Raw genomic sequence first — 22,195 nt, forward strand, 5'->3', positions numbered from 1 at the left:
AAAGATTAAGTTCCCGTTTCAAGAGCACAAAAATGACTGTGAAAAAATGAATGGAATAGTAACACGTGTGTTATCATAATAGAAGGTTAGTATATGGTTATCAGTATTGGAATTGGATTAATGAATATCAGATGGAGAAACAAATCACAGTGTAAAACTATTCAATCCCACCACTGAGTCGACTGCAAAGGGCCCAAAATATGTAGAGCCTAGATACACATTTGTGTTTCAAGAATGAGCGAGGGTTGTTTGTGCTAGTTTAGAAATGAAGGTTTTCTTGGGGGGAAATAGTTGCAACAGTATTCTCCACTGACATGTAATACGGTGGGGACTTTGACTAAACACCAGTTTTATTCACGTCATACTTCTTTTTTTGGAACAAACAAAAATTATAAATGTAATGTCTGAATTATACTCATTTTGTCTCTAAAATAGTCAGCATTTAAGGAAAGAAACAACATACCAGGTTACCCCAAACTTTCGACTGGTACCGCACACAGACACACACAGACACACACAGACACACACACACACACCGCTTTCAATGTGCTTCTAGTTGTCTTATTAGACAGGAGAAGAATCTCCTCAATAACTTAAATCGGATCTTTCACATTGTTCCCCCGAATGTTGAACTGAGCTACTTTAAAGAGATCAACACTCATTAACGAACATACAAAAAGTACAAGTACATAGACACAATAACTAAGAAAATTTACACAGTATGTACACTTTTATTGATAAAAGACTATTAAAACATACAAGTTAGAAAGAGTAGATCAGTCATAAAAAAAGTGTTGTGTCCATAAAGACATATTCATCTGTTTTACAATAAGAAGAAGGCTTCAATCGTCAGTTTTAGTGCCTTGAATCTTCCACTGGTTTCCATTCCGTTAAGTATGTCATGTCCACGGAGGTCAGTTTCAGCATGTTCTCCTACTTCCTTCTGTTTGGTTCCCAGTTTGATTGTGTGAGTTTTTCAGATTTCTTTGAATCTGAAATAAAAACATTAGACTATTAGACATTTGTAATGCAATCAAATATAATAAGCCTGTTATTAAAATGTCCTTATTATATTTTCGTTGAAAGGAATAGTTTGAAATACACGTATTAATTGTCTCGCCCAGTTTGATGGGAAGCTTCGTATTGAGACAGAGGAAAGATCTAGCGTGGCTCTGTGTAAAGTAAAAAACGACTAAAACCTCTTAAGTTCCTTCATTAAAACATCATGTCTTGATTTCTCCATGTAACAGCTAAAATAAATGCATTACGCCAATTTGTGGTTTTAGCGGGAGTTACAAAGTTTAACTTTTTTGTAATGACGATAAGTTGATCAGTCTGATCTGCACATAACTGAGTTTTGGACGTGCTTGTCAGGGGATTTCTGTTTCCCCCTGTCTCCTGTCCTTATGCTAAGCTAAGCCAATCACCTCCTGGATCCAGCTCTGTACTTAACGCACACGCATGAGAGTGCCATCGTTATTCCCAAAATGAAAAAAAAAGAAGTCATTTGAAGTTGAATGCCATAAAACTGCTTACCAGATTTAACACTTCAATCTTGTGCTACATTCTTTCTAATGTATAAATCTCTGCTTCAAAGTAAGACTGATTTGACATGAGAGTGGCATTGTTATTCCCAAAATGAAAAAAGAAGTAATTTGAAGTTGAATGCCAAAAAAGTGCTTACGAGATTTAACACTTCAATCTTGTGCTACATTCTTTCTAATGTGTAAATCTCTGCTTCAAAGTAAGACTGCTCCTAATTGCGGATGTAATATTCAGAGTTGTATTTCACAGGCTGTCGCTGCAGGGTGCAGCGATGTGACAGCTTCCCAAAAGTCAAGCCAAAACATCACAATCTTCCACTGGTGGTTAACTTAGGAAGCCTTCGTTTAATATGCAACAGTTTTTTTTATGAGCAGAGTAGGAATTTAAGACGTCAATATTGCAGTCGACTGTGATCATTTATTTGTGGGAAGGTAAAATCGTGATCTCAACTCATATTAAGGATGCAAAGATCTGACTTTTTTCAGTCCCCAATACCGATGCTAATAGCTGGGCTTTGGGTATTGACTGATAACGAGTAGCGACCCGATACCACTGTTCACCACTGTAGTTATTCTTGTGAAAGGCAACATCAGGCTTAAACATTGCATCCTAACTTTGTAAAAAATGCAACAAATAAATATATATATATTAGGGCTGGGCAAGTTAACGCGTTAATAACTTTTCAATCAATCATTCAACGGCGTTAATTATTTGATCATGCGTGAACTGCATTTTTTTTTTTATTTAAAAAACTTTTGGGGGGTGTTTTTACTTTGAAGGCGATAATTTAGATACGCCCTAGTGCTTCCGTAGCATTACCGGACTATTTGCCGACTTGAGCCAGACGCGAAAGCGCGTATTGTTCTGTAGTTTCTGTCCTTAACGGGCACCGCGCGAGCGAGTCGCCTCTCAAAGCTTCACAGGCGGTCACCGGCAGCTCGCGCTGCAAGCTCAGCAGACCCGGATTGAACATTAATCGCGCATGCGCAAAGCCGCCGCTTCACATCACCTCACTTAACCAGACGTTAGTGCACTTGTTCAAGCCAACACAGACTGGACTTTTCTCACTGACGAAGAAAAACTGAACTGAAAATATGAAATGCACGTATTGCTTTTGTATGAAGTGAATCAACTAGTGGTCTTTAACATCTTTAAGCTAAGCAACAGACCGAACATGGACCAAAGAAGGAGTGGTTTGTTCCTCACAGGGACCCTTACTACTGAACAGGATCTGTTCAAAAAAAAAAGGAAAAAATATTTATAAACTATATATGTATGTATGTTAACTTGCTGTTGCTCCCGAGTGCTGTTGTATTGTTCTGATAACATTATTTTACAATAAAAGCTGCAATAGTTTTTTACTTCATTATTAAATTTGGCGCATGATGCGATTAATCGCAAAAAAATCATGTGATAAATCATGCAATAAATCAGTTATTTTCAACTTTGCCCAGCCCTACTATATATACAAATTTACTGAATAATTATTTATTAAAACAATGGTAACCTCGATCAAATTGGCTTATTCTCACCGATTCCCAATCCAGCTACTCGAGTTAGTAACGGATTGATGTCCAATATCAATATCAGTGCATCTCTATCTAACACGTTAGTTGCTCTACTGGTGGTGATACTCACCCTCTGGCTCGGGTGCCACGTCGACACCAACCACACGCTTCTTTGTAAACAAGCCTGGACAAAAACTGAGGACAGACAAACAAAACAATGTGTAAGTCAGAGTGTAATTGGACTGGAATGGGCAGTAAAGACTTTAAGCCTAACATTTCAAGCCATGCTGTGTTGTAGTGGGAGAGATTAAAGGAGTCAATAGATAAGGTGTTTCTGACCAGGCAGGCTAAGAGGTCAGAAGTGATGAGCATGTAGAAGACGTTGTTCCAGCCGGTGGGAGAGATCAAGCCGGCTAATAGAGGACCCACCGCAGCTCCTAAGGAGAACACACCAATGTCACTGTCAGTTTCTTTTAATGGGTCACATCAAAGTATTGTTTGAACTGTCTTGTATACTTTCTATTTGTGTTCACAGTTTCCTTTTCAATTGTACAATTCAATTTCAAGCTACTACTCGAAGGAACTTCCCAAATTATTTTCCATTTTTCAGTTTTAATCAACCGACACCGAGCCGGTGATAATGTTAATTTGATGCATTATCAAATAAAGATGACTGCAGCTTTAAAAGAGATGTAAAAAAAAAAACTCATACATACCCACTGAACCGGTCCCATCAATAATTGCTGTCACTGTTGACAAAGCCCTGGAGTTACCTCTCAGACTCTCATGTGTTCCCTGTCGCAACAAAGACATCAGATCTTTTACTTGAGTAAAAGGATCATAACACAGTGTAGAATTACTCTGTTACAAGTACAAATCCTGCATAGAAAGTCTAAGTAAACCTAAAATACCAAAAGTTAAAGTACTCATTTTATAGAATGACCCATTTTAGAATTATATACTATATCATTGAATGAATATTATCATTGCTACATTATTGTGCTCATGAATGTAATGCTACAGCTGTATTGGGTGGAGCTTATGTTAAATACATAATGTACTGTGACGTAATTAAAGCTTCCAAATAAATGTAGTAAAGTACAAAATTGCTTTCAAAATGTAATGAAGTAGAAGTATATGGTTGCATAAAATGGCCATGGATGTAAAGTTCCTCAAAATGAAACCTGAGAAAGTTACTGTAACTGTACTTAGTTACATTCCAACAATGCAAGGAGATCATGTACATAGAGAAAGCATGGTTTAAATGTCTAATCTATGTCCACTATATGTCATCGGGATCCTCAAACTGTTTATTTCACAACAGAGGTGTTGCTTTTGCTGGATGATTTGTTGACAGACGGCGGGGGAATAAAACAGTGGATTTCCCATGATGCTTCAGATCTCACCAGGTCAGCAGATACAGCAGTCGTGATTAGGGCGTAGGGCCCGTTCACCAGGCCTCCACACAATAGCAGCATACCTACATATGGAGAAGAAAGAATAAACACAGACACAAACAGTTATTAAAGAGTAATTACACTGTGTATACATTTCATAGCAATTTAAAAGGACTGACTTTGTACTTTTAAAGAGGACTACTCTGCTTTAGGGTCACATCAGACAGGTGAGATGAAGGTGAATGAATTAAATTAAATGACACGCTAATGGAAAGAAGACGACGATGCGACTTCGACTGCCCCGAACATCACAAGCGCAGCAGAGTGGTGCCATTCATTCCACACCGACCGCACCCAGCAGGTCACGGTGTACAGGACCTTGTCAGAACCCTTGACCATCAACACTGGGTGCCACAAGAGATGTGTCACTTCACCAGTGCTGTGCACCATGTAAACTAACAAATGCACATTTGCATGATCTTTTTCTTTCCTAAAATCCAATTTGTTTTTTTTAGGCTCATTCTAGCGAGAAAAAAGTAAATGTCAAAAAAAGAAAAGAAGTCTTACCGACTGTAGTACCGATGCTCCGTTGTCCGATGTAATTATAGAGGAAAAGCTGGAACAGGAACAGAAAAAACAAAGTTTGTATATCAGTCTACTGTTTGTACTGTATGTAACATTACATCACCATGAAAGAGTTTGGAATCAGCTGTTCTATCCATGTTTTTCTTCTTTCATGAACTAAAAACTATTTTAACAGAATTAAAAAATAGGATAATTCAGACACCAAATGTATTATTTATAGTTTAAATAGTTTTAGCCCCAAAAAAAGAGGGATTATATAATTTAAACTTCCATTTAGTCCATGGTCTATTAGTGTTGCATGAAAAGGAGAAGAATATTGTTCAAACTTGGATTTTGAATGTTTTCCAGCCAGGAAAGCACAAGTGACTTTGAGTTTGTCCACTTTCTTCTGTATTTATCTAACTGTCAGAGGTTTATTTGTCTTTTTCTGGCCTTTCAATTTTAGTCTTTTTTTAACCGTTATACAATATTTTGTACAAAACAAATCCTCTATACAAATGAACCACTATTTGAGGAGAGGACTTTCAAAAAGCACGGAAGATCATTCAAACATAAAGAGTGGCCCACTCAGATATCTGACACAATCGCGCTTTAGTGGCCCGAGATTACAAACTTTTACCTTTGGAATCAGGCCGGGGAGCCACTGGTTAAAAGGTTGACCGTGCCGTCCAGAAAATATTTGTTTTATTAGATGTCACTCACCATTGGGGCAGCAGTGAGCAACATGACGCAGCAGGTTGTCGCTCTCCCACCTGTGTAGTCAGACACGAGGCCCGCCGTGATGCCTCCTGATGACACACAACACATTCAAGTCAGATCCCATCTTCATCGCAGCACTGGGATCACAATTAGTTTAATTTTCCTGTTTTCTAGTCAAACCAGGAAGTAACGAGAGAACAACTACAAAGGCTGTTAAAATAAATAAAGACATAAAACACACAAAAGCAAAGGATTTCCATCTTTCAATCTCTTTAACTGAAAATGTACCACTACTGACAACTTTATTATGTCATAAATGTCATCCATAAGCATCACTGGAGCCAACGTTTTTTTTTTAATTAATTTGGCTAAAGAAGGTATAAATTCTGTGGATGGTGTGAGGTTTGTTTTTCAAACTTTGGAAGTTCAATCTAAGCTCCTCTAATAAAGTTATATTAAAGGGCTAAGCTAAAATACAGACACACCAAAATTGTCCCTTCTAAATCCCAATTCAAATGCGTATGTCGCAGCCAGTCCAACATTAAATCATGTGTCCTGTTATATTAGACTTTTAATCCATAGTCCTGGCATTCATTTTTTTTCTCATGTTTGTCCTGTGGGGTAAGTTCATGTTATCTTCCTGGTTTCCACTAGAGGCTGCAGTGTTTCAGTGTTGTGCAATATTCTAAAAACTACATTCAAAGTGCTCAAAGTGAGCCGACAAAATTCAGACATTTAAATTCAATTTGAAAATGTTTAGTAATTAAGAATAAGCAATCTGTCCAGAGCCGGGGGGGGGGGGGGATTGAAACCAAGATAGACGGCATTGTAAAATATTCTATTGATTTGGATTTCAACATCAGAAGTGTTTAAAGTTATTACGTTTATTTAAAATTATAATTGAGGCCATTATTTGCTTCCATGGAAGACCAAAAGTACACTGCCAAGATTTTTTAATGTATTTATTTCACGTATTTCCCTCTAATTTGTTTGTTCTAAACATTTTAGATGCTTACCCACGATTCCTCCTACATCAAACAGTGTCGACATGTCTCCTGCCTCTTTTGCATCAAAATGTGCTGAAAAGGAAAGAAGACAAAAAAAAAAAACTTCAATCAACTTTAATTAGTGTGGATTGAACTACAACGTATGATGTGTGATATTCTCCTCACACAAGTTTGTGTGTAAATACTGACCAACATTGGAGATGTAGAGAGGAAGCCAGTACAGGAAAGTGTAGCTGACGAGCTTAGCGAACAGCAGGCAGAGAGAGAACTCCACCACTCCCTGAGTGAGAAATGAAAACACCCTGAAAACCTTTCATCATCTCAAAATGCCTTAATTATCACACATCAATCATTCACAATGAACTGCCCTCCCCCCTACTCTGTCTCTTTTACGAGGGGTCTAACAATACATCAATCTGGATTGATATATCTGATGAATGATTAACGATCCATTATCCTATAGTGCGTCTCTGCATGTGGTCCCTCCATGCTGGCTGGCCCTTTCACACAGCCGTTGCCTCGGCTCCGTCACTAAGTTCGAGATATCTGCACACTTCTCGCTAGTGTTTGACAGACCTTCATCAGAGCATACATGGTCTGTTTGACCGAAAGCTCAAAATAAAGTGAAACACTGTATGAATCCCAGTGAGCGGACTTCCTTTCTATCAGTTTTGGACTCAGTGGTGCTTCCAGCTGTTCTCATCTGGCAATAAACTGAAATACATAAAAGACATTTGGATGGTTAAAAAGAGTTGTCTCCCCTCACCGGTATACTGAGAGCCCCAATGAAGCTGATGGCCTCTGTGTGCTCCTCAACAACCTCCGCAGGCTCAGCGGTGATGGACCCGTAGGCGTTTCTTTCAACATGGGACGAGTTAGTTGCGGTAGACTCCGTCAGGTCGCCCTCCTTTTCGCTCTGAAAACACAGAGGATTATGCATTAGTTTAAGCAGTCTCCAAATCTCCACCACTAATGTAGAAAAGTAAATAAATAGAATAGGGACCTTTTGATGCTGCTATAGCGTTTATTGATGTGTATGCTGCAAATTATTATTATTATTCAGAGGGTTATTTTTTTAAGTTGTCCTTGTTGTAAAGCATAATTTGCTGCATTTGCTGCAGTGTTAAGCAAATTAAGTGTATTATTATTCAGGATGAATGAGTTTGATAAGTTTGTTGCTTTCACTCACATGGTGCTGAGGAGGAGTGCAGTTGACGTGTTCAGGTTCTGAGTAGGAGAGAGAAAAAGATGCAATTGGGACATAAAAGTAACATTTAGGTTTGACAAGAGATGCAGTGTGAAGACAACAAGATACAACATGTAAGTTTGACTAATTATCACACTTAAATCTGTACTGGGGGATGAAATTAATAATCAATCTTTTCAATCTAAGCGCATCCTCACTATTTTCCTATCGTTGTTTTCATTTCATACTTTATAATATGAACTGAATGAATCTTTCACTATGCAGACCTAGAGTTTGCTCAGCTTTGAACATGACAATTGTACTGTAGGTCAGTTAAGCACCACAACTTTAAAGTTACTGGAAAAAAAAAAATGCTTTACAAACAAGTCAGGCATGATCCTGCGCGAGCCCATCCGTCAGGGATTTGTCCGACAGAACAAAGACAGTCCCTTTCAAAATAAATGTCTTTGGCTATAAACCTTCCATGAGGCGTTTCATCTGTGAGAGAGTTGAAGGAGGGTTTCACTGATGAACAGAAACTTACTCTCAACAAGGAAGAAAAAGCACAGGATCCCAGTGGAGGCGATAATGAGTCCGGGGACGATAAAGGACAATCCCCACTGCGAGGACACAAAGGAACCTGCGATGAGGGAGCCCAAGATGTTTCCCACTGAGGTGTGGGAGTTCCACACACCCATGATGAACCCCCGTCTGATGATGAAAACACAAGAGCCGTTAATCAAATGAGTCGCAAGTCACATTAAAGTAGTTCAAAATTCCAGGAAAGACACTTATTGACTGATTCTCTTTCTGAAAGTGAGATAAAGGTCATTATCATGTCAGTGTGTTGAGTACGGCGCTGGAGTATCGTTAGCTGAGCTACGTGTGAACACAGCTAGTCTGGCTCTTCCTATAGTTTTACATTTCTGTTTGTCTTGATTAAACAAACACGACACAATGTGTTAACTGCAAAGCCGGTTTTCACTACACTATCAGTCTTTATGTTAATCTGAACTAAAAAAAAAAAAACCCTGCCCAGACTAACCATATTTCCATCAGAATTGAACTAGTGTTTCCATGATCAATAATTGAATAACTATCTAACCACTATGGGTTTAATGGTCTGAGATAAATCAAACGTAGGTCAGTCAAAACATGAGAAATGTGCCTGTGTGACTCAACCAGCTACAAAAGAATAAGCATCGAATGCTGCGTAGTCAGCAGGACAGCACGCCCGGGTGCACATGGAGCAGTACTCACTTCCCCTTTCCAAACCAGTTGCCGATACAAGCCACCACTGCGGGCCAACCGGTGGTCTGCATGAGCCCGTTCATGACCTGCAGAATGAAGCAAACAGAGGGAGAAACCAGCCCGTGTTAACTGACTGCATTAACGCTGGTGTAACGATACAAACTCTACTTAAAGAAGGAGAATAACAGGAAACAAGTGAGCTTTGAGTCTTAACATTCCCACACCAAAGGCACACAGTTGCAGTCATGTGATGCAGCTGTGAGTCATGTGATAGATGTGAGGAAAGCCTGACTAAGGCACCATGAGATCTCTACATTTTTCTCACGAGAGGAGATGATAAATATGGTCTGTACTGGCCCACAGAGCTCACAGTGATCACACCTGCGACGTGGAAAAGGGTAGTTAATTATGAGAATAATGCAGTGATTTCTTGATTGCTTCATGAAGGCGTTGGAAGTTTGACGTGCCCTCATCTTTAGAATGAGTAAAGTTTCTAATTATAGTTTCCGAAACGTTGTTGAATTCACTTGTGGAATTTGACTCCGGGGTCATGTGATGTTCTAAGGCTCATCTGACACTTCAGAGCTACAAAACAGCTAAGTACAAACTCTAGAGTAAACTGCACATGCAGATGTCCGTCAGTGCAGTTGCAACAGAAGTTCCAAGGTTAAGAATAAATTTTAAAAAAGAAGAAGAAACAGTGACGATGACAGGTGGCTGAGCCGCCTTCTGAAAAGTTATATTGTTTGGAAACACTGGCAATTATGTTAAAATGTTTAATATCAGTGCAAAAAGGAATATCTTTGGATTTTATCTTTGGAAGCTATTTTCAGAAAGCACCCGAAACTGTGGGGAATTGTGGCAGCCATTTGTTTGACTCTTTTCGGACATTTTACAAACTAAACGAGGAGAAACTGGAAAATAACAATTGTTGCAATTGTAGCAATTTTACTCTACACAGGAAGGGAAAGTAGCTCGAGTCAAAAACTGGTTTCTTCCCTTGTCCCAACTCTCACGTGACTTAAACCTGCACAGTGGACAAAACTACTTTTGAAAAAAAAAAAGACTGAAGTGAAAGTCTTGTCTTAACTTGTATTGAGTGTGCATCTACACTGAGACCAACATGAATTTCTTTTGGAGTCAAGAAAGACCAATAAAGCCTGTTGTGTGTGTGTGTGTGTGTCTGTTGGCATGGGTGTGTACATTGGTTACTGAGTCAGCAATAAACAGCTCATCTGGTCTCTGCGCCTCCCTCTTTCTTCCCTAATGTGAATTTGTTTCATGCAGTAGGTCTGACTGCTAAAACGGATGAGAGGTTGTTTAGCTAATCAAAGCACGTAATGTAAACCTGTTTGCAAATTACAAGCAGATCTTTTGCTACAAAAGTACAACATTAAATTGTTTAGGGAATATTATAAACATTTCAGAAGGAGGAATGAGATCTGGACATAAATGTCTATTTTAAAAGAGTTACGGTGTGTGACTATTTTGTGCCGAACAGTTTATCCATCCATGCAGAACTCCTGGGCAGCACATCACGCTATAGTGCGGGTTGACATAAATGCTCAGAGAGCACAGCCGTTGGTCTCTGCAAAGGCATGATAGTACCAAAAGTGGCAATCTCACTTTGAAGACAAGACTCCATTGAGTCACTGGGCCCAGATGTTGTTCGCCAAGAACTTGCTATACCAAGTATCTTAACCAAGAAGCCACAAACTGTCGTTTTTGCATTTCTGTTTCAATGAGGCGAAAAAAAAAGCCAGGTTCCACTATTTCTAATTCAGAAAATGTCACGTCAATGTGGAAGTTAAATTTGTCGATTTGTTCAGTGCAAACTCTGTCCTGATAGTGGCTTTAGAGGAAAGGTCAGGTTTTTTTTATCTGTGTTTAAAACCGATCAGGGAACAAAAGAAAGTGTACAGCTTGGTGATATTGTCTCTTTACCTGGATGGCGGCGTAGTACCCCAATGAGTGGATGTTCAAGTAGAAGCCGAGGCCAAACAGACATGTGAACAATCCACTCATCACCATCCCAAAACTCAGGTAGTACCGCAGAGGCAGGCGCTCTCCAAAGATCCCACTGTCAACACAAGAAATGAGTATAACTCAACAAAGCACACACACACACACACAAAAACATAATGATGTCTGAATGCAACGGCACATACGAACCTAAAAAACATGCCGAAGGCATAGGCAACCAGGAAGGAGTTATCCAAGACCCCAAACAGTGTCTGGTAGTTGGCTTGGCCTAGAGGGACGACACAAATTAAACTATGAGCATCATTTACAAATATGAACGTTTCAGTTGGAGTTATTCAGCATCAAGAGCCCAGCGCAGCTTCCCAAACACCAACACAGCCACTTGTGTTCACAGAAACACACATCTGAGTCAGGAACTTAAACTAGCAACTGAACCCCGTATCACTGGGATGATACGGGGTTCAACAACCCGGAGAGTCTGCAAAAGATGTTGGTGCACAAAATGCAGGGTTGACATCACATTACGAAGAAATACGGTGGACGAAAGTCAATGTGGAGTAATGTTAAGAAACTTTTCATTGATTCACGTATTGCGTAACATTGTTTTTGCTTGCATTCAATTTGTGATACAGTAAGTAAGAAAAGTTATTCATTAGCATTTGTTCTTAACAAGTCAGGTAAAGCAATATTTGAGTGGTTTAGGGAATAACTGGTGCAGCAACAAATCTGGGAACAATTCACAGATCACCAACGAGGGTTTTTTAGTAATGCATATTCTCTGTTTTGAGTATACTTTACTGTTTCCATAGTACACCCTTCCAATATCCCAGTGCTTGTCTGAAGTATCTACTCACAAGTGAAGCGTCAAATTTGGGACCAAGCAGAGGACTTACCAAAGGGCGCCCAGTCACACCAAGTATCATTGTCGGTTATGTTGAGATCTGCAGGCCGAATGACTGAGGAACAGTTTTTGTGCAGCTCACCCTGATTATACAGAAACACAGAACAGGAAGCAGGTGAAGCGAGACGCATACATCTCTCACAGGCACAATAATATGAGGCGCGAGATATGTTTAGATATGGGTAGTATCATAGAGGGACTGCAGGAACAGTGTGAGTGCAGCCATTTGAGGAAAACATGTGCCTCCATTGTCTTTCATGACCCGCCTTTGATTTAATTAATCTGTCTCATTAAAAGGACCATACCACTGCTGCATGTTCTTAGATGATTGACTTAACACTTAAATAGCATCTTCAATTGTGATTCTAAATCAAATATTTTGAAGAATTGATCTTCTTTTGAATCCATTATTTTGTTCTTGAATGAGGATAAAGGAAGGGATTCTGTAGAAGCCAGCGTGATTTCTTTGAAGGGGCCCCAGAGCGTCTCACATGCAGCTTTGGACCCCTGACCTAGATTTGTCACGTTCCTGCAAAGAGCCTGTCGATGAGAAGGACTTGAATTGTCACAGTTACCTTAACAATGCTGATAGGTTTCCGCGAAAGATGGTACGCTGTGTAGAAGAGGAAGGTGAGAGCAAGAATGAAACCGCGATACCTGCAAAACAAAGAAAAAGATGACATAATAAAGATGCGGGGACAAAGTATTTCTGACTAAGAATTTATGGAAAGGTTATAACTCATTAAATACTGCACATTTTTACAGATCTGTGAGATGATTTTGCTTGTTAATCTTTTATTTTAAAAAAAGGATGTGAAGGCTCATCTTTAAACAGCAGCTTACATAAATACAAAATAATACAAGAATACATGTTTACATGCTAAAAATACATCCATATCTATTTATTTTGGAACACAAAGATGAGAGTTTTTTTCATTTGTTTTTTCCTCTTTTCTACTTGATTAATCATCTTATGACTCTTCTGTACTTTAACGTAAATGTATTACAATAGTCCGTTTACTTGTACTGGGGGGTATTTGTACATTGTTGTGTTGCTGTTGTATGAACTCCACAAACAATTGAGCTGTTTGCTTTAGACTGTACATAAGTAAGATCAGAGTTTATGGCACATTCAAGTGTAATGACTCTTCAATGTCGGCTTTCTTTTGCATTTATTATGTGTTTATTATCACATACACTAGAAAGATGGCAAGGCATTGTGAGGTTTAATCACACCATTCATTACTCATAGGTATTTTTGCAACAAATGCCTATGAGTATAGGAGATATGTTTGATGAGATAAGAAAAGCAACTCTTTGTTATTTTAATTATGAGAGTTTCATTATTAGGAGTTGGATTAAGCAATAGTAGCAGAGTAAGTCATAGTCACAAAATACAACGTTATTATTTAGTCATAATGTATATATTTACCAATCTTGCTTACTTTAATTTATCTTGTTTTGTTTCATTACTAAACTGTTGGACAATTGGGTCTTGATTGCTATAAAGCCAACAAAAAGGAAATAAAAGATCGCCACATTGAGAAGAGATATAAGCTACAGAGAGGTTATTAGAATAACGTGTCCGCAGTATTTTCCCAAATTCCTTGAATTCTGGATTTTTGTCGATGACCGTATCGATTCGTTAAAGTTCAAATCTGTGTCGATAAGCGAGGGAACTCTACTTTTGTGTACAGTGTACACATCACAACCCGTTAAACGTGTTTGATGGACATATGAGAAGGAAAACAAGCGATAACGCGTTTGTACCCGACAGTAGGACGTGTAGAGATTATAAATTAATCACGGGGTTTACGAGAAGCTATTACAAATTCACATAATGTATTTATCGAGCCAATCATTCACAACAAAACCGAAGGGGAGATAACGCAACCAAAAGATCCAACAGATGTAACCAAGACGTCATTAATTAACCGGTTTGTTTGTGGAGAATACGAATGAACGATAATGGAAACTTACCAACTATCTCGAGAAAAGGACGTGATTAATCGTATTCCGGGAGCCAGGGGCGACTTCATTGTTCGACCAGAACTTGTGTCAAACTTTTAACGAAAAAAACAAAAACACTCAGATTCCAGGCATTTCCTCGGGAGAGCAGGCGGCTGGGATCAGGCAATTAATAAAAAAAAGGCACCGCTGTAATGTTTGCAACTTACCCGGTGTTTTATGGACGGGTTGTTATCCCGGGACCACAAACGGGCTCCTGTTTTGTTCTGCTAACTCAAAGAATAAAGCAGCCACCGCGCAGCTTCTTGATGGGCTCCAGAGTGCGTAAACATCCAGTTCTCCATTCTGTGCCGGATGAGACTTTATAATACGCACGAGAGGCGGCCTATCTCCACGTGTGGGTTCAGGAAAGAAGGCGTCCGTTGTGGTAAAAATAACATTATTGATAGCCTATAAATGCGCTATTCCGTAAGATTTTCCAGACTGGAGACAGTCGGCGGCCACGTGATCACCCCTTCCAATGACGTCACAGGAAACAGCTGAGTGTGATGAGGGAGAGGTTGATGCTCCCCTAGTGGTTCTCAACATCGGGACGTTATAAAAACCTGAACAATAATAATAACCGTACAGTAATACAAATAATACAAACCATAATAATAATAATAACAAAAATCTATTTATAGATATTATTCTGAAATAGCCCATTCTGCATAAGTACTATTACTTATTACTATTTTGTTTTTACTTTTACTATAGAAAACATTTTTGAATGAAGTAATTTCCCTATGGTGTGGTTATATTCTGACTAATGTAAAAGATGTATTCTTTTGCTGCTGAAAGGTTTTCCCTGACAGTGTTCTACGATGACGTTTTGGTATTAATGTTACTGCTGCATTTGTATGTCACATTTTAGGGCTCTTAATATTCAGGGTCGTGCTTATTTTAACTCCTTTATGACTGTTGGGTTGTTTAATCTACAGCATTGCTTCTTCATAGTCTATACACTTATTATATGAAAAGGAGATATTTATCAATACATAAAGAAGTATTTCATCTTTTAATTTATCAGACATTTTCTTTGATTAATTGTATTTTATTATACGGAGAGTTTTTTGTTATTTAGCCAACCCTTCATGATATATTAGAGTGGACAAAATAATAGAAACACCCTATAATTCAGTTAAGACTTAAAAATAAATTACTGCCTGATCACAAAAGATCAAAATCAAAGCAGAGTTGATGTTCACCGAGTTCACTCAAATTAAAAAAAGGATTTCATACCACAGTGTAATACATAGAGGACAGACTACTTCACAATTTGACACCTTCAACATACATTCAACATAACTAAAAATTGCCAAAAATAAAACCATTCAGAAAGTAAAATGGAGGAAGCCCAAGATGTAACCAAAACACATATTGGGTAAAGTTACATTTTGACCTGATGAAAGGCAAAAGAGGCAAAGTCAGTGGATCACCAAAGTCCTAAAGATACATAATCTCTAAGCCATCAATGTCTTTACTAAATTTTGCGCCAAACCATCTGGTAGATGTGAGATATTGGGTGTCGTGGTGGCGCTAGATGAAAAGTCTGGAATCACCAAAGTCAGTTGCATTTATCTTGTGGAAAACACGAATTCCACAACAATTTCTCATTGCATCCATCTCATACTTACACATACGGAGATAAAACTGATATCAGTCTTCTTATCTGACTGCGGGTTTGACAACGCGCTGGATTTCAAAAAATGTTGGACTGTTCATTTAAACATACAGGAGGATGTTTAGTTCATCCGCTTCCTTTACTGCAACTCCAAACTCAACATTGTTGAATGTAACGCCTTTGCATACGCTGTGGAGGAGAAAAATGCCACAGTCAGTGTTTTTTTATGGTGAGGCCGGAGTGTGAGGGCGGTGTGTGAGGCCGGAGTGTGAGGACGGTGTGCAGCGTGTACCTTTGGGATTGTTGTAGAACACACAGTTGTTAGCGCAGGTGTCGGGGTGGGACTCCCAGAAAGATGATGCGCAGCAGCAGAGAGGCGGCGGCTCCGGCTTCCCCTGAGACAGTCGCTGCTTCATCTGAGCTCTGAGAGCCTCGATGAACCTGGCGAGAATTACAATCAGCTTGTTCACTGGCTTCACCGGAGCAATTACACTTGTGCGCATGTAGTTCAGCTCATTTGGTCAAGGTAAGCCATAGTTCACGGTACTAAACTAAATATGTTCATCTTCTCTGGTGTCATAGGAAGCTCAACAAAGAGATTCCGAGCATTAAAAAGGACTAGTTCACCCGAAAACAAAATACAATTATACTCAAGTGACATCACTTTATTTGACTTATCCCAGCTTCCTATGAAGCACCAAATGCTAAACACTGCCTTTTTTTCACAAAAGCACTATTACTCCCCAAGACCTGTAAACCAGCGTCCATGTGTAAAATTAGTAGTTTGCCTTCTAGTTTTCATTAATTACCTTGAAGCGACTTTCCCTTTCTCCTCTCTGTTCCTTTTCTGCAGCAGCAGATCTCTCTCCTCCTCCTCGAGCTTCAGACGCTCCAGGATTAGCAGCTCTCGCTCCTCCAGCTTCTGTCTGGCCTCCCCGAGGCGCCGAACTGTCTCCAACTTCCTCTCTTCCTCCAGACGAATCTGTTCTTTCCCAACTTTGATCCTTAAGTGGAGACAGGGCCATTTTAGAGGAGAAATAATCCCTTGTAATTTGCATTCATATGACACTAGTTAGTGTATGCATTGAAAGAGTATTGAGGCATATTTGGGCAAAATAAGGATATATTTGAAAAAATTGTCACCAGTGATTTGCATTATAAATTACTTCAAGCTGATGAAAAACATTTTTTTTAAAAACTACCAAAAAGTAAGGATTGTTGGTACTTGATGTTGATTCATTCTAATCATACCAATAGGAGGAAGTGACTTAAGAGAAACTACTGTGGCCTCTTCACCTTGCATTCTTCTTTAGGTGTTTCCTGTTCAGTTTGTTCTCCTTCACTTGCTCTCTCTCGATGTTCATGAATAGACGACGGTGCATCAGGAACTGAGACTGACGCTGCAGCGGGAAGGAGGGAGGGGAAGAGAGAGACAGAGAGAGATGCTATTTGTAACATTTGGTCTGACAGAACAGTGCTCCCAACTCGTCAAGTCAAAGCTTCATGCACAAGTCTGACAACGTCTACCTGTCTTTTCAGTTCCTCTTGGTCAGGCAGCGGCCACAGAGCCTGTGGGACTCTGACAATGGATTTGAAAGCAGGAGGCTCTGATTTCTCAGAATCCCACTGCACAGGTCCATTCACCTGAAACAAACACACAGTCAAAACCTTCAAGCTTGTCACAAGTCTGGTGATATTATATATTTTCTATTCTCTGTATATTTCTACTAACAAGTATTGTTCTGTCTCTAGTGATTGCCTCATAAAAAAACATCTAACGCGTCATTCAAAAACCTCAATAGAAGCTTTGAATGTCAAAAACATGACATTCTGTCCAACCTTTGTAAAAACTAGTGTCCAGCTGTTTTAGTGAACACTTATTAAAAATAAATATAAGTGTATTATGTTTGAAATGAATAACATCTTCAGTAGGAGACAATGTGCTTGTGGCAGAGACAGGAAGTCAGAAAGCATTAAGGGACTTAACTAAATATGTTACCTGCGATTTATGATAGTAAAGATCAGGATTACCACGGCCGGGGTTTAGATCTACCAATCCTTGCAGAGTAGGCAGACACAATAAACCTGATCGCTCAAGTATTTACTCCATTTACATTCTCATAATCTGCATCAAAGTTTGGGCACAGATAAAAGAAAACAAGGGATTGACTGCACAGTTTATTGTTGTTGTTCCTTGTTAGTATCCTGGACAATGTAGTGACCTACAAGGCCTTTGAGGGAAATGGAAGTCCTAGGAATATGTAACCATCAACCTTGTTCACTGCCATCCGTCATGTGGTGAAGTGAAACATCCCAACTTGTACCATGAACTCTGGTATAATTGAACATGTCCCAGTTACGCACCTGTAATTACATTCTGTCAGCTGTTTAAAGGCACTATCAAGGTCATAAAGTTTGAGCTATTCTGGTTCATGAGTTGACGAGAGCCACCTGAAAACAGTGATTACTACGTTTTAGGTGCTGTGCTGCTGGACCGTCTCATTTATAGGAGAAGGACTCATATTCCCCTGAACTGGGACACAGCTAATCTTAATAACTCAAGTGACATGTGGTCCATCAGTGTTGTTTGCACTTTTAACCCTGGATGATTGGTACAATATTCTTTCCTCAATACTTTTGATTTAGGAAAAACTCTCAGGAAACTATCATTACAGGGCCAAATCTGAAGTTTTGTTTGATTTCCAAGCAGATTTGGGAATGCAAAACCGGTAGCACTAAGCAGAACACAGACACAGAAAGACAGAGGGAGTTTTTCTGATCTCACCAGTATGCATACAGCATAAACTCTGCTTGTGAAAATGTGAAACAGTTGCACCGTGGGTATTCATTAACCTTCTGCTGAACGAGGGGACATTCATGTTGACTCGTAAAGAGATGATCCTCATTCTTTTCTTCATCCTGAACATCCTCCTCCTGCTCTTCCACTTCCTGTTCTGGTTTTAGCCCACAAATTCCAGCTTGCTGTTGGGTGCAGAAGAAAATAAGTTTTACTACACACTGGCTGTGAAGGAACACATAAAAACACACAAATATGTTTCTAAATAATTTGTTTGAAAAAGAGGAAGAGGGGTGAGACACAGACACTCACATGTCTGGTTGGAGGGATGTTCCATTCGCCTCCGGGAAGGTCTGACATCATTTCCTCATGCGGGACCATCCGACAGGCGGCCAGTCTGAGTCTGACCTGCCTCATGTCTCCTCTAGACTGGAAAACCATGGGAATAAATAATCTGGCAGATTAATCACTGTCACATTATTTTATCACTCACACAAGGAAACAATGCAATCATTCTGACCATTCTGCCAAAGAAAGCACACCTTGCACAATGTACTGAACAAATTTGTGCGGTGTGAAAGATTTTTAAGGCCAATGCCAGTACTGATATTAAAAGTTCAAAAGATCTGATAGCATATGTCAATTTTACCACACCAACATAAAACAATCAAAAGTTTAAATAAGGATATCGAAAATATGGTTGTTGAAGAACTGTGACCAAGACTGAAGCTGAGTGAGACATTTCACAGTTTGTGTTTCCCTAGTGTCCTCTAGTGGACAAACTATGAACTGGCGACGCTGTTTCTGAGCTGCCACTTCTCGTTGATCAATGGCCAAATATCCAGGCCCATGAGATTCTTAAACATGTCTCTCTAAAACCCTGGGCATTACTCTGCTGCTATTTGTTAATCTGGCTGGAAAAATGTAGTCCAAGATACACAAGAGCGTCAGTGAGGTCAGAAAGGGTTGCTTTCCAGTTATATTGTTGCATGGATTTGCATAGACACTTTTTTTATGTACTTAATCTTTTGCACAGGGCAAACTGTTAAAACAGGAAAGGGCCTTTGCCAAACTGCTGCCACAAAAGGTAAGACCATAGAAATAGAATCAGTGTAGAACAGACGTTGAACTGTTTGGCCTATTCATTTGAAACAAACAGAGATTTCTTTGATAAAACGTCTCTAATTTAATACCCTCTGACCTGGTGAGAATTCCTCTCAGTCATCCTCTGTTGTGTAGCTCCTCCTGCAGACATCGGCCTCTCCCCAGCAGACACATGCTGGCTCCAGACCTGATCCTGATGTTGTGGGGTTCTCCACGTGTCAGGTTTTATCTGGACATAAACACACACTTTTAGAATAAGGTCAGTCAAGCTAGAACATGAGCAATACGGGCAAAGAGCGGACTCAGCCATGCTTCATCGTCACCATGGAGTGCCAAAACAGTACTGGATGATTATTTGATTAGTCAATTTAACAGTCTTAATAAAATGAGGATTTTTTTTTCTCGTCTACAGCAGAGATTGTATTTTCTACGTAGACTGAGAGTATATGGGATGAACAAAAGCATCATCCTGGTATGGGAACCTCACCGCAGGATTAAAAGCCAAAATTGCTCGTCTGGTGCACATGGCCATGAAGGTCATTGGGAAAAACAACTATTGTATTGTATTGTACATTGATTTTTTGGAGTTCATACTATGTTCTGAATACTTCATTTAAATACACCGTCAATGACAAGCATGTTATCTTTACCATTGAGTCTGGCTGATGCTGCTGTCTCTTCTTGCCGACTTGAGCTTGTTGTGCCACACGATGGCGTACTTCATCTTGAAATCGTTGAAGACCTTCTTCAGTCACCCTCCTCTTCTCTGACTGAATCTCTTCGGTTAGCAAAGCCAGAGCCTAAACCCAGACATGTTTTGATTACTTCATGAAATATCCAGACTCTAAATCAGTGTGAACTTTGCATATAAACCAATAAATTAGAGCTGCAACATCAGTAGATTAAACGACTGAGAGTTTAATTTGGTCAACTAAAATATTGACCAAACTAAATCAGCAACTACTTTGATTAATCATTTAACTTTTTTAAATGAAAATGCCAAAATGTACTGTTTTCAGCTTATTTTTGTACAGTGATACATTGGGGTATGGAATGTTTGTCAGACAAAGGAACCAAATGAATATGTGAAATCAGGCTTTTAATGATTGTGATGGACATTTATAAATATTTTTGAAAGTTTTGGGACCAAATAAAATGATGTATCAATAGCAAAACGAATAATTGTCATCTGTATTTTTTTGTTATTGGAGTTTGATATTAGGAGATATCTGTATTAGTGTAACGTTACATGTGTTTACATGTTCCTACGCACATTTAATAAGTACTCAATGATGAGGTTTTCATCTCACACTACTTTTAACTTGTACTTCACTCGATTTCAAAACAAATATTGCACTTTTTACAGCACTAGATTATTGTATTTGCTATGGTTATCTTTCATTTTGTATATATAGATGTGCAATACAAAATATAAATCAACTAAATTATGTTGTATCTTTATAATAAATGATCCAGCAGTAACTTTACAACAAAGTATAAAGCAGTATATTGTATAAAGTATTTTTAAATGAATGAATGAACATGATTGCATCACCAACTACAAACCAGTGATAACCTATCTGGTGTGTGAAAGTGCTTAGTAAGTATATTGTGATGCGGATACTTATGTACTTTTACTTGAGTGCGATTGTGATTGCAGGACTTTTACCTGTAACCACGTATGTTAACACTGTAGTTTTGCTATTCTTACTCAAGTAAAATACAATAATACTTCTTCCACTGGTGAACAATCATTGTATCACTAACGGTCCATCAGCAGCCTTGGCAACAGCCAGCGACTCACCCACGGGTGCTCCAAGTCTTGTCCGCACTCCACCCAGGCTCCCACCGCCACCACCGCCGGGTTCCTCTCGGCCAGCACCTTGCTGGCACCTTTGGGTGCTGGGTGCTTCTTACTGCGGCTCACGGAGGCTTTGCACCGGCAGCGTGCAGACGTTACAAGGCGGCTGGCACTCATTGTTTACGTTAGCCGCCCGAAGCTAACTCAACTCTTTGAATATCTTCTCCAGTTGCCGTAGTTTTACGTTGACGTTATTTACGTTGACGTGATGGGGCCGCGAGTCTGTCGGCAGCACAATCCGTATATATTTGAGCGGTCGAATAAAGACAAAATTTATCAATTTAAAGTTTGTGTGTTGACAGTAAAATGACGAACGGTTTGTTTGAGTTTCGCTCACTTCGTCTTCTTTGAATTTCCAGCGTTGGAAAAAAGAGCTCGCTGGCGCATTACTGCCCCCATCCGGACAGAGATATATCTACCTGTATGTAAATAATAAGTTACACCATAACCAGCTGAAACACTAACGTGATTAAAGTAACATTACAGCAGCAATAATAACAATTTAATATAATTCACATTATTTAAAGATGGGATGTTCTGCATTTGGAGAACTTAGCAATTGTTCTTTTGTGTGTGCAAGATGTGGAAACTTCCTCTGACAAAGGACAATACATAATCTATCTGTGTCTTACTTTGTGGCAATGTTTTTGTACTTTTACTTGAGTAAAATATTGAATGCAGGGTTTTTACTTTGAGTATATCCACACAATTGCTACTTAAGTCAAAGCTTAGTATATGTC

General features: G+C 39.2%; 2 protein-coding genes across 3 annotated transcripts; both read right to left on the reverse strand.

Moving 5' to 3' along the window:
- Positions 1 to 775: 775 nt before the first annotated feature.
- slc37a2 (solute carrier family 37 member 2) lies at positions 776 to 15,842 on the reverse strand. Of its 2 annotated transcripts, none has more exons than XM_068601248.1 (20): positions 15,707 to 15,842; positions 14,240 to 14,635; positions 14,043 to 14,125; positions 12,638 to 12,719; positions 12,055 to 12,145; positions 11,351 to 11,429; positions 11,123 to 11,258; positions 9,188 to 9,264; positions 8,472 to 8,638; positions 7,931 to 7,968; positions 7,508 to 7,657; positions 6,931 to 7,021; positions 6,751 to 6,813; positions 5,738 to 5,823; positions 5,018 to 5,066; positions 4,460 to 4,533; positions 3,770 to 3,848; positions 3,393 to 3,490; positions 3,184 to 3,248; positions 776 to 992 (listed from the first exon to the last, which is right to left on the reverse strand). In XM_068601248.1, the coding sequence occupies exons 3-20, from the start codon at positions 14,099 to 14,101 to the stop codon at positions 977 to 979; spliced, it is 1,500 nt and encodes a 499-aa protein (XP_068457349.1). In that variant the 5' UTR covers positions 14,102 to 14,125; positions 14,240 to 14,635; positions 15,707 to 15,842; the 3' UTR covers positions 776 to 976. The 2 variants fall into 2 exon arrangements, with proteins under 2 accessions (XP_068457349.1, XP_068457350.1); XM_068601249.1 differs by having other exon boundaries at positions 14,240 to 14,375; positions 15,707 to 15,807.
- ccdc15 (coiled-coil domain containing 15) lies at positions 15,304 to 21,784 on the reverse strand. Its single transcript, XM_068601251.1, has 10 exons — positions 21,399 to 21,784; positions 20,245 to 20,394; positions 19,692 to 19,823; positions 18,803 to 18,919; positions 18,547 to 18,675; positions 17,221 to 17,337; positions 16,990 to 17,093; positions 16,503 to 16,697; positions 15,986 to 16,134; positions 15,304 to 15,882 (listed from the first exon to the last, which is right to left on the reverse strand). Exons 1-10 carry the CDS (start codon positions 21,570 to 21,572, stop codon positions 15,833 to 15,835), a joined length of 1,317 nt encoding a protein of 438 aa, XP_068457352.1. The 5' UTR covers positions 21,573 to 21,784; the 3' UTR covers positions 15,304 to 15,832.
- Positions 21,785 to 22,195: the final 411 nt, after the last annotated feature.

The sequence above is a fragment of the Clinocottus analis genome, unplaced genomic scaffold (genome assembly GCF_023055335.1).
Source record: "Clinocottus analis isolate CAN_PGR_092001 unplaced genomic scaffold, fCliAna1.0.p SCAF_5, whole genome shotgun sequence".
NCBI lineage: Eukaryota > Metazoa > Chordata > Actinopteri > Perciformes > Cottidae > Clinocottus > Clinocottus analis.

What these genes read in the sequence shown, in the direction of transcription:
- ccdc15 (XM_068601251.1), bottom strand. Translation starts at nt 21,572, where the DNA reads ATGAGTGCCAGCCGCCTTGTAACGTCTGCACGCTGCCGGTGCAAAGCC. An exon ending in AGCATCAGCCAGACTCAATG is followed by an intron (nt 19,824 to 20,244) that starts GTAAAGATAACA and finishes GTTTATGTCCAG; the next exon opens with ATAAAACCTGACACGTGGAG. An exon ending in CTGAGAGGAATTCTCACCAG is followed by an intron (nt 18,920 to 19,691) that starts GTCAGAGGGTAT and finishes ATGGTTTTCCAG; the next exon opens with TCTAGAGGAGACATGAGGCA.
- slc37a2 (XM_068601248.1), bottom strand. Translation starts at nt 14,101, where the DNA reads ATGAAGTCGCCCCTGGCTCCCGGAATACGATTAATCACGTCCTTTTCT. An exon ending in AACTGGTTTGGAAAGGGGAA is followed by an intron (nt 8,639 to 9,187) that starts GTGAGTACTGCT and finishes TTTCATCATCAG; the next exon opens with ACGGGGGTTCATCATGGGTG. An exon ending in CTGCTGTATCTGCTGACCTG is followed by an intron (nt 3,849 to 4,459) that starts GTGAGATCTGAA and finishes TTGTTGCGACAG; the next exon opens with GGAACACATGAGAGTCTGAG.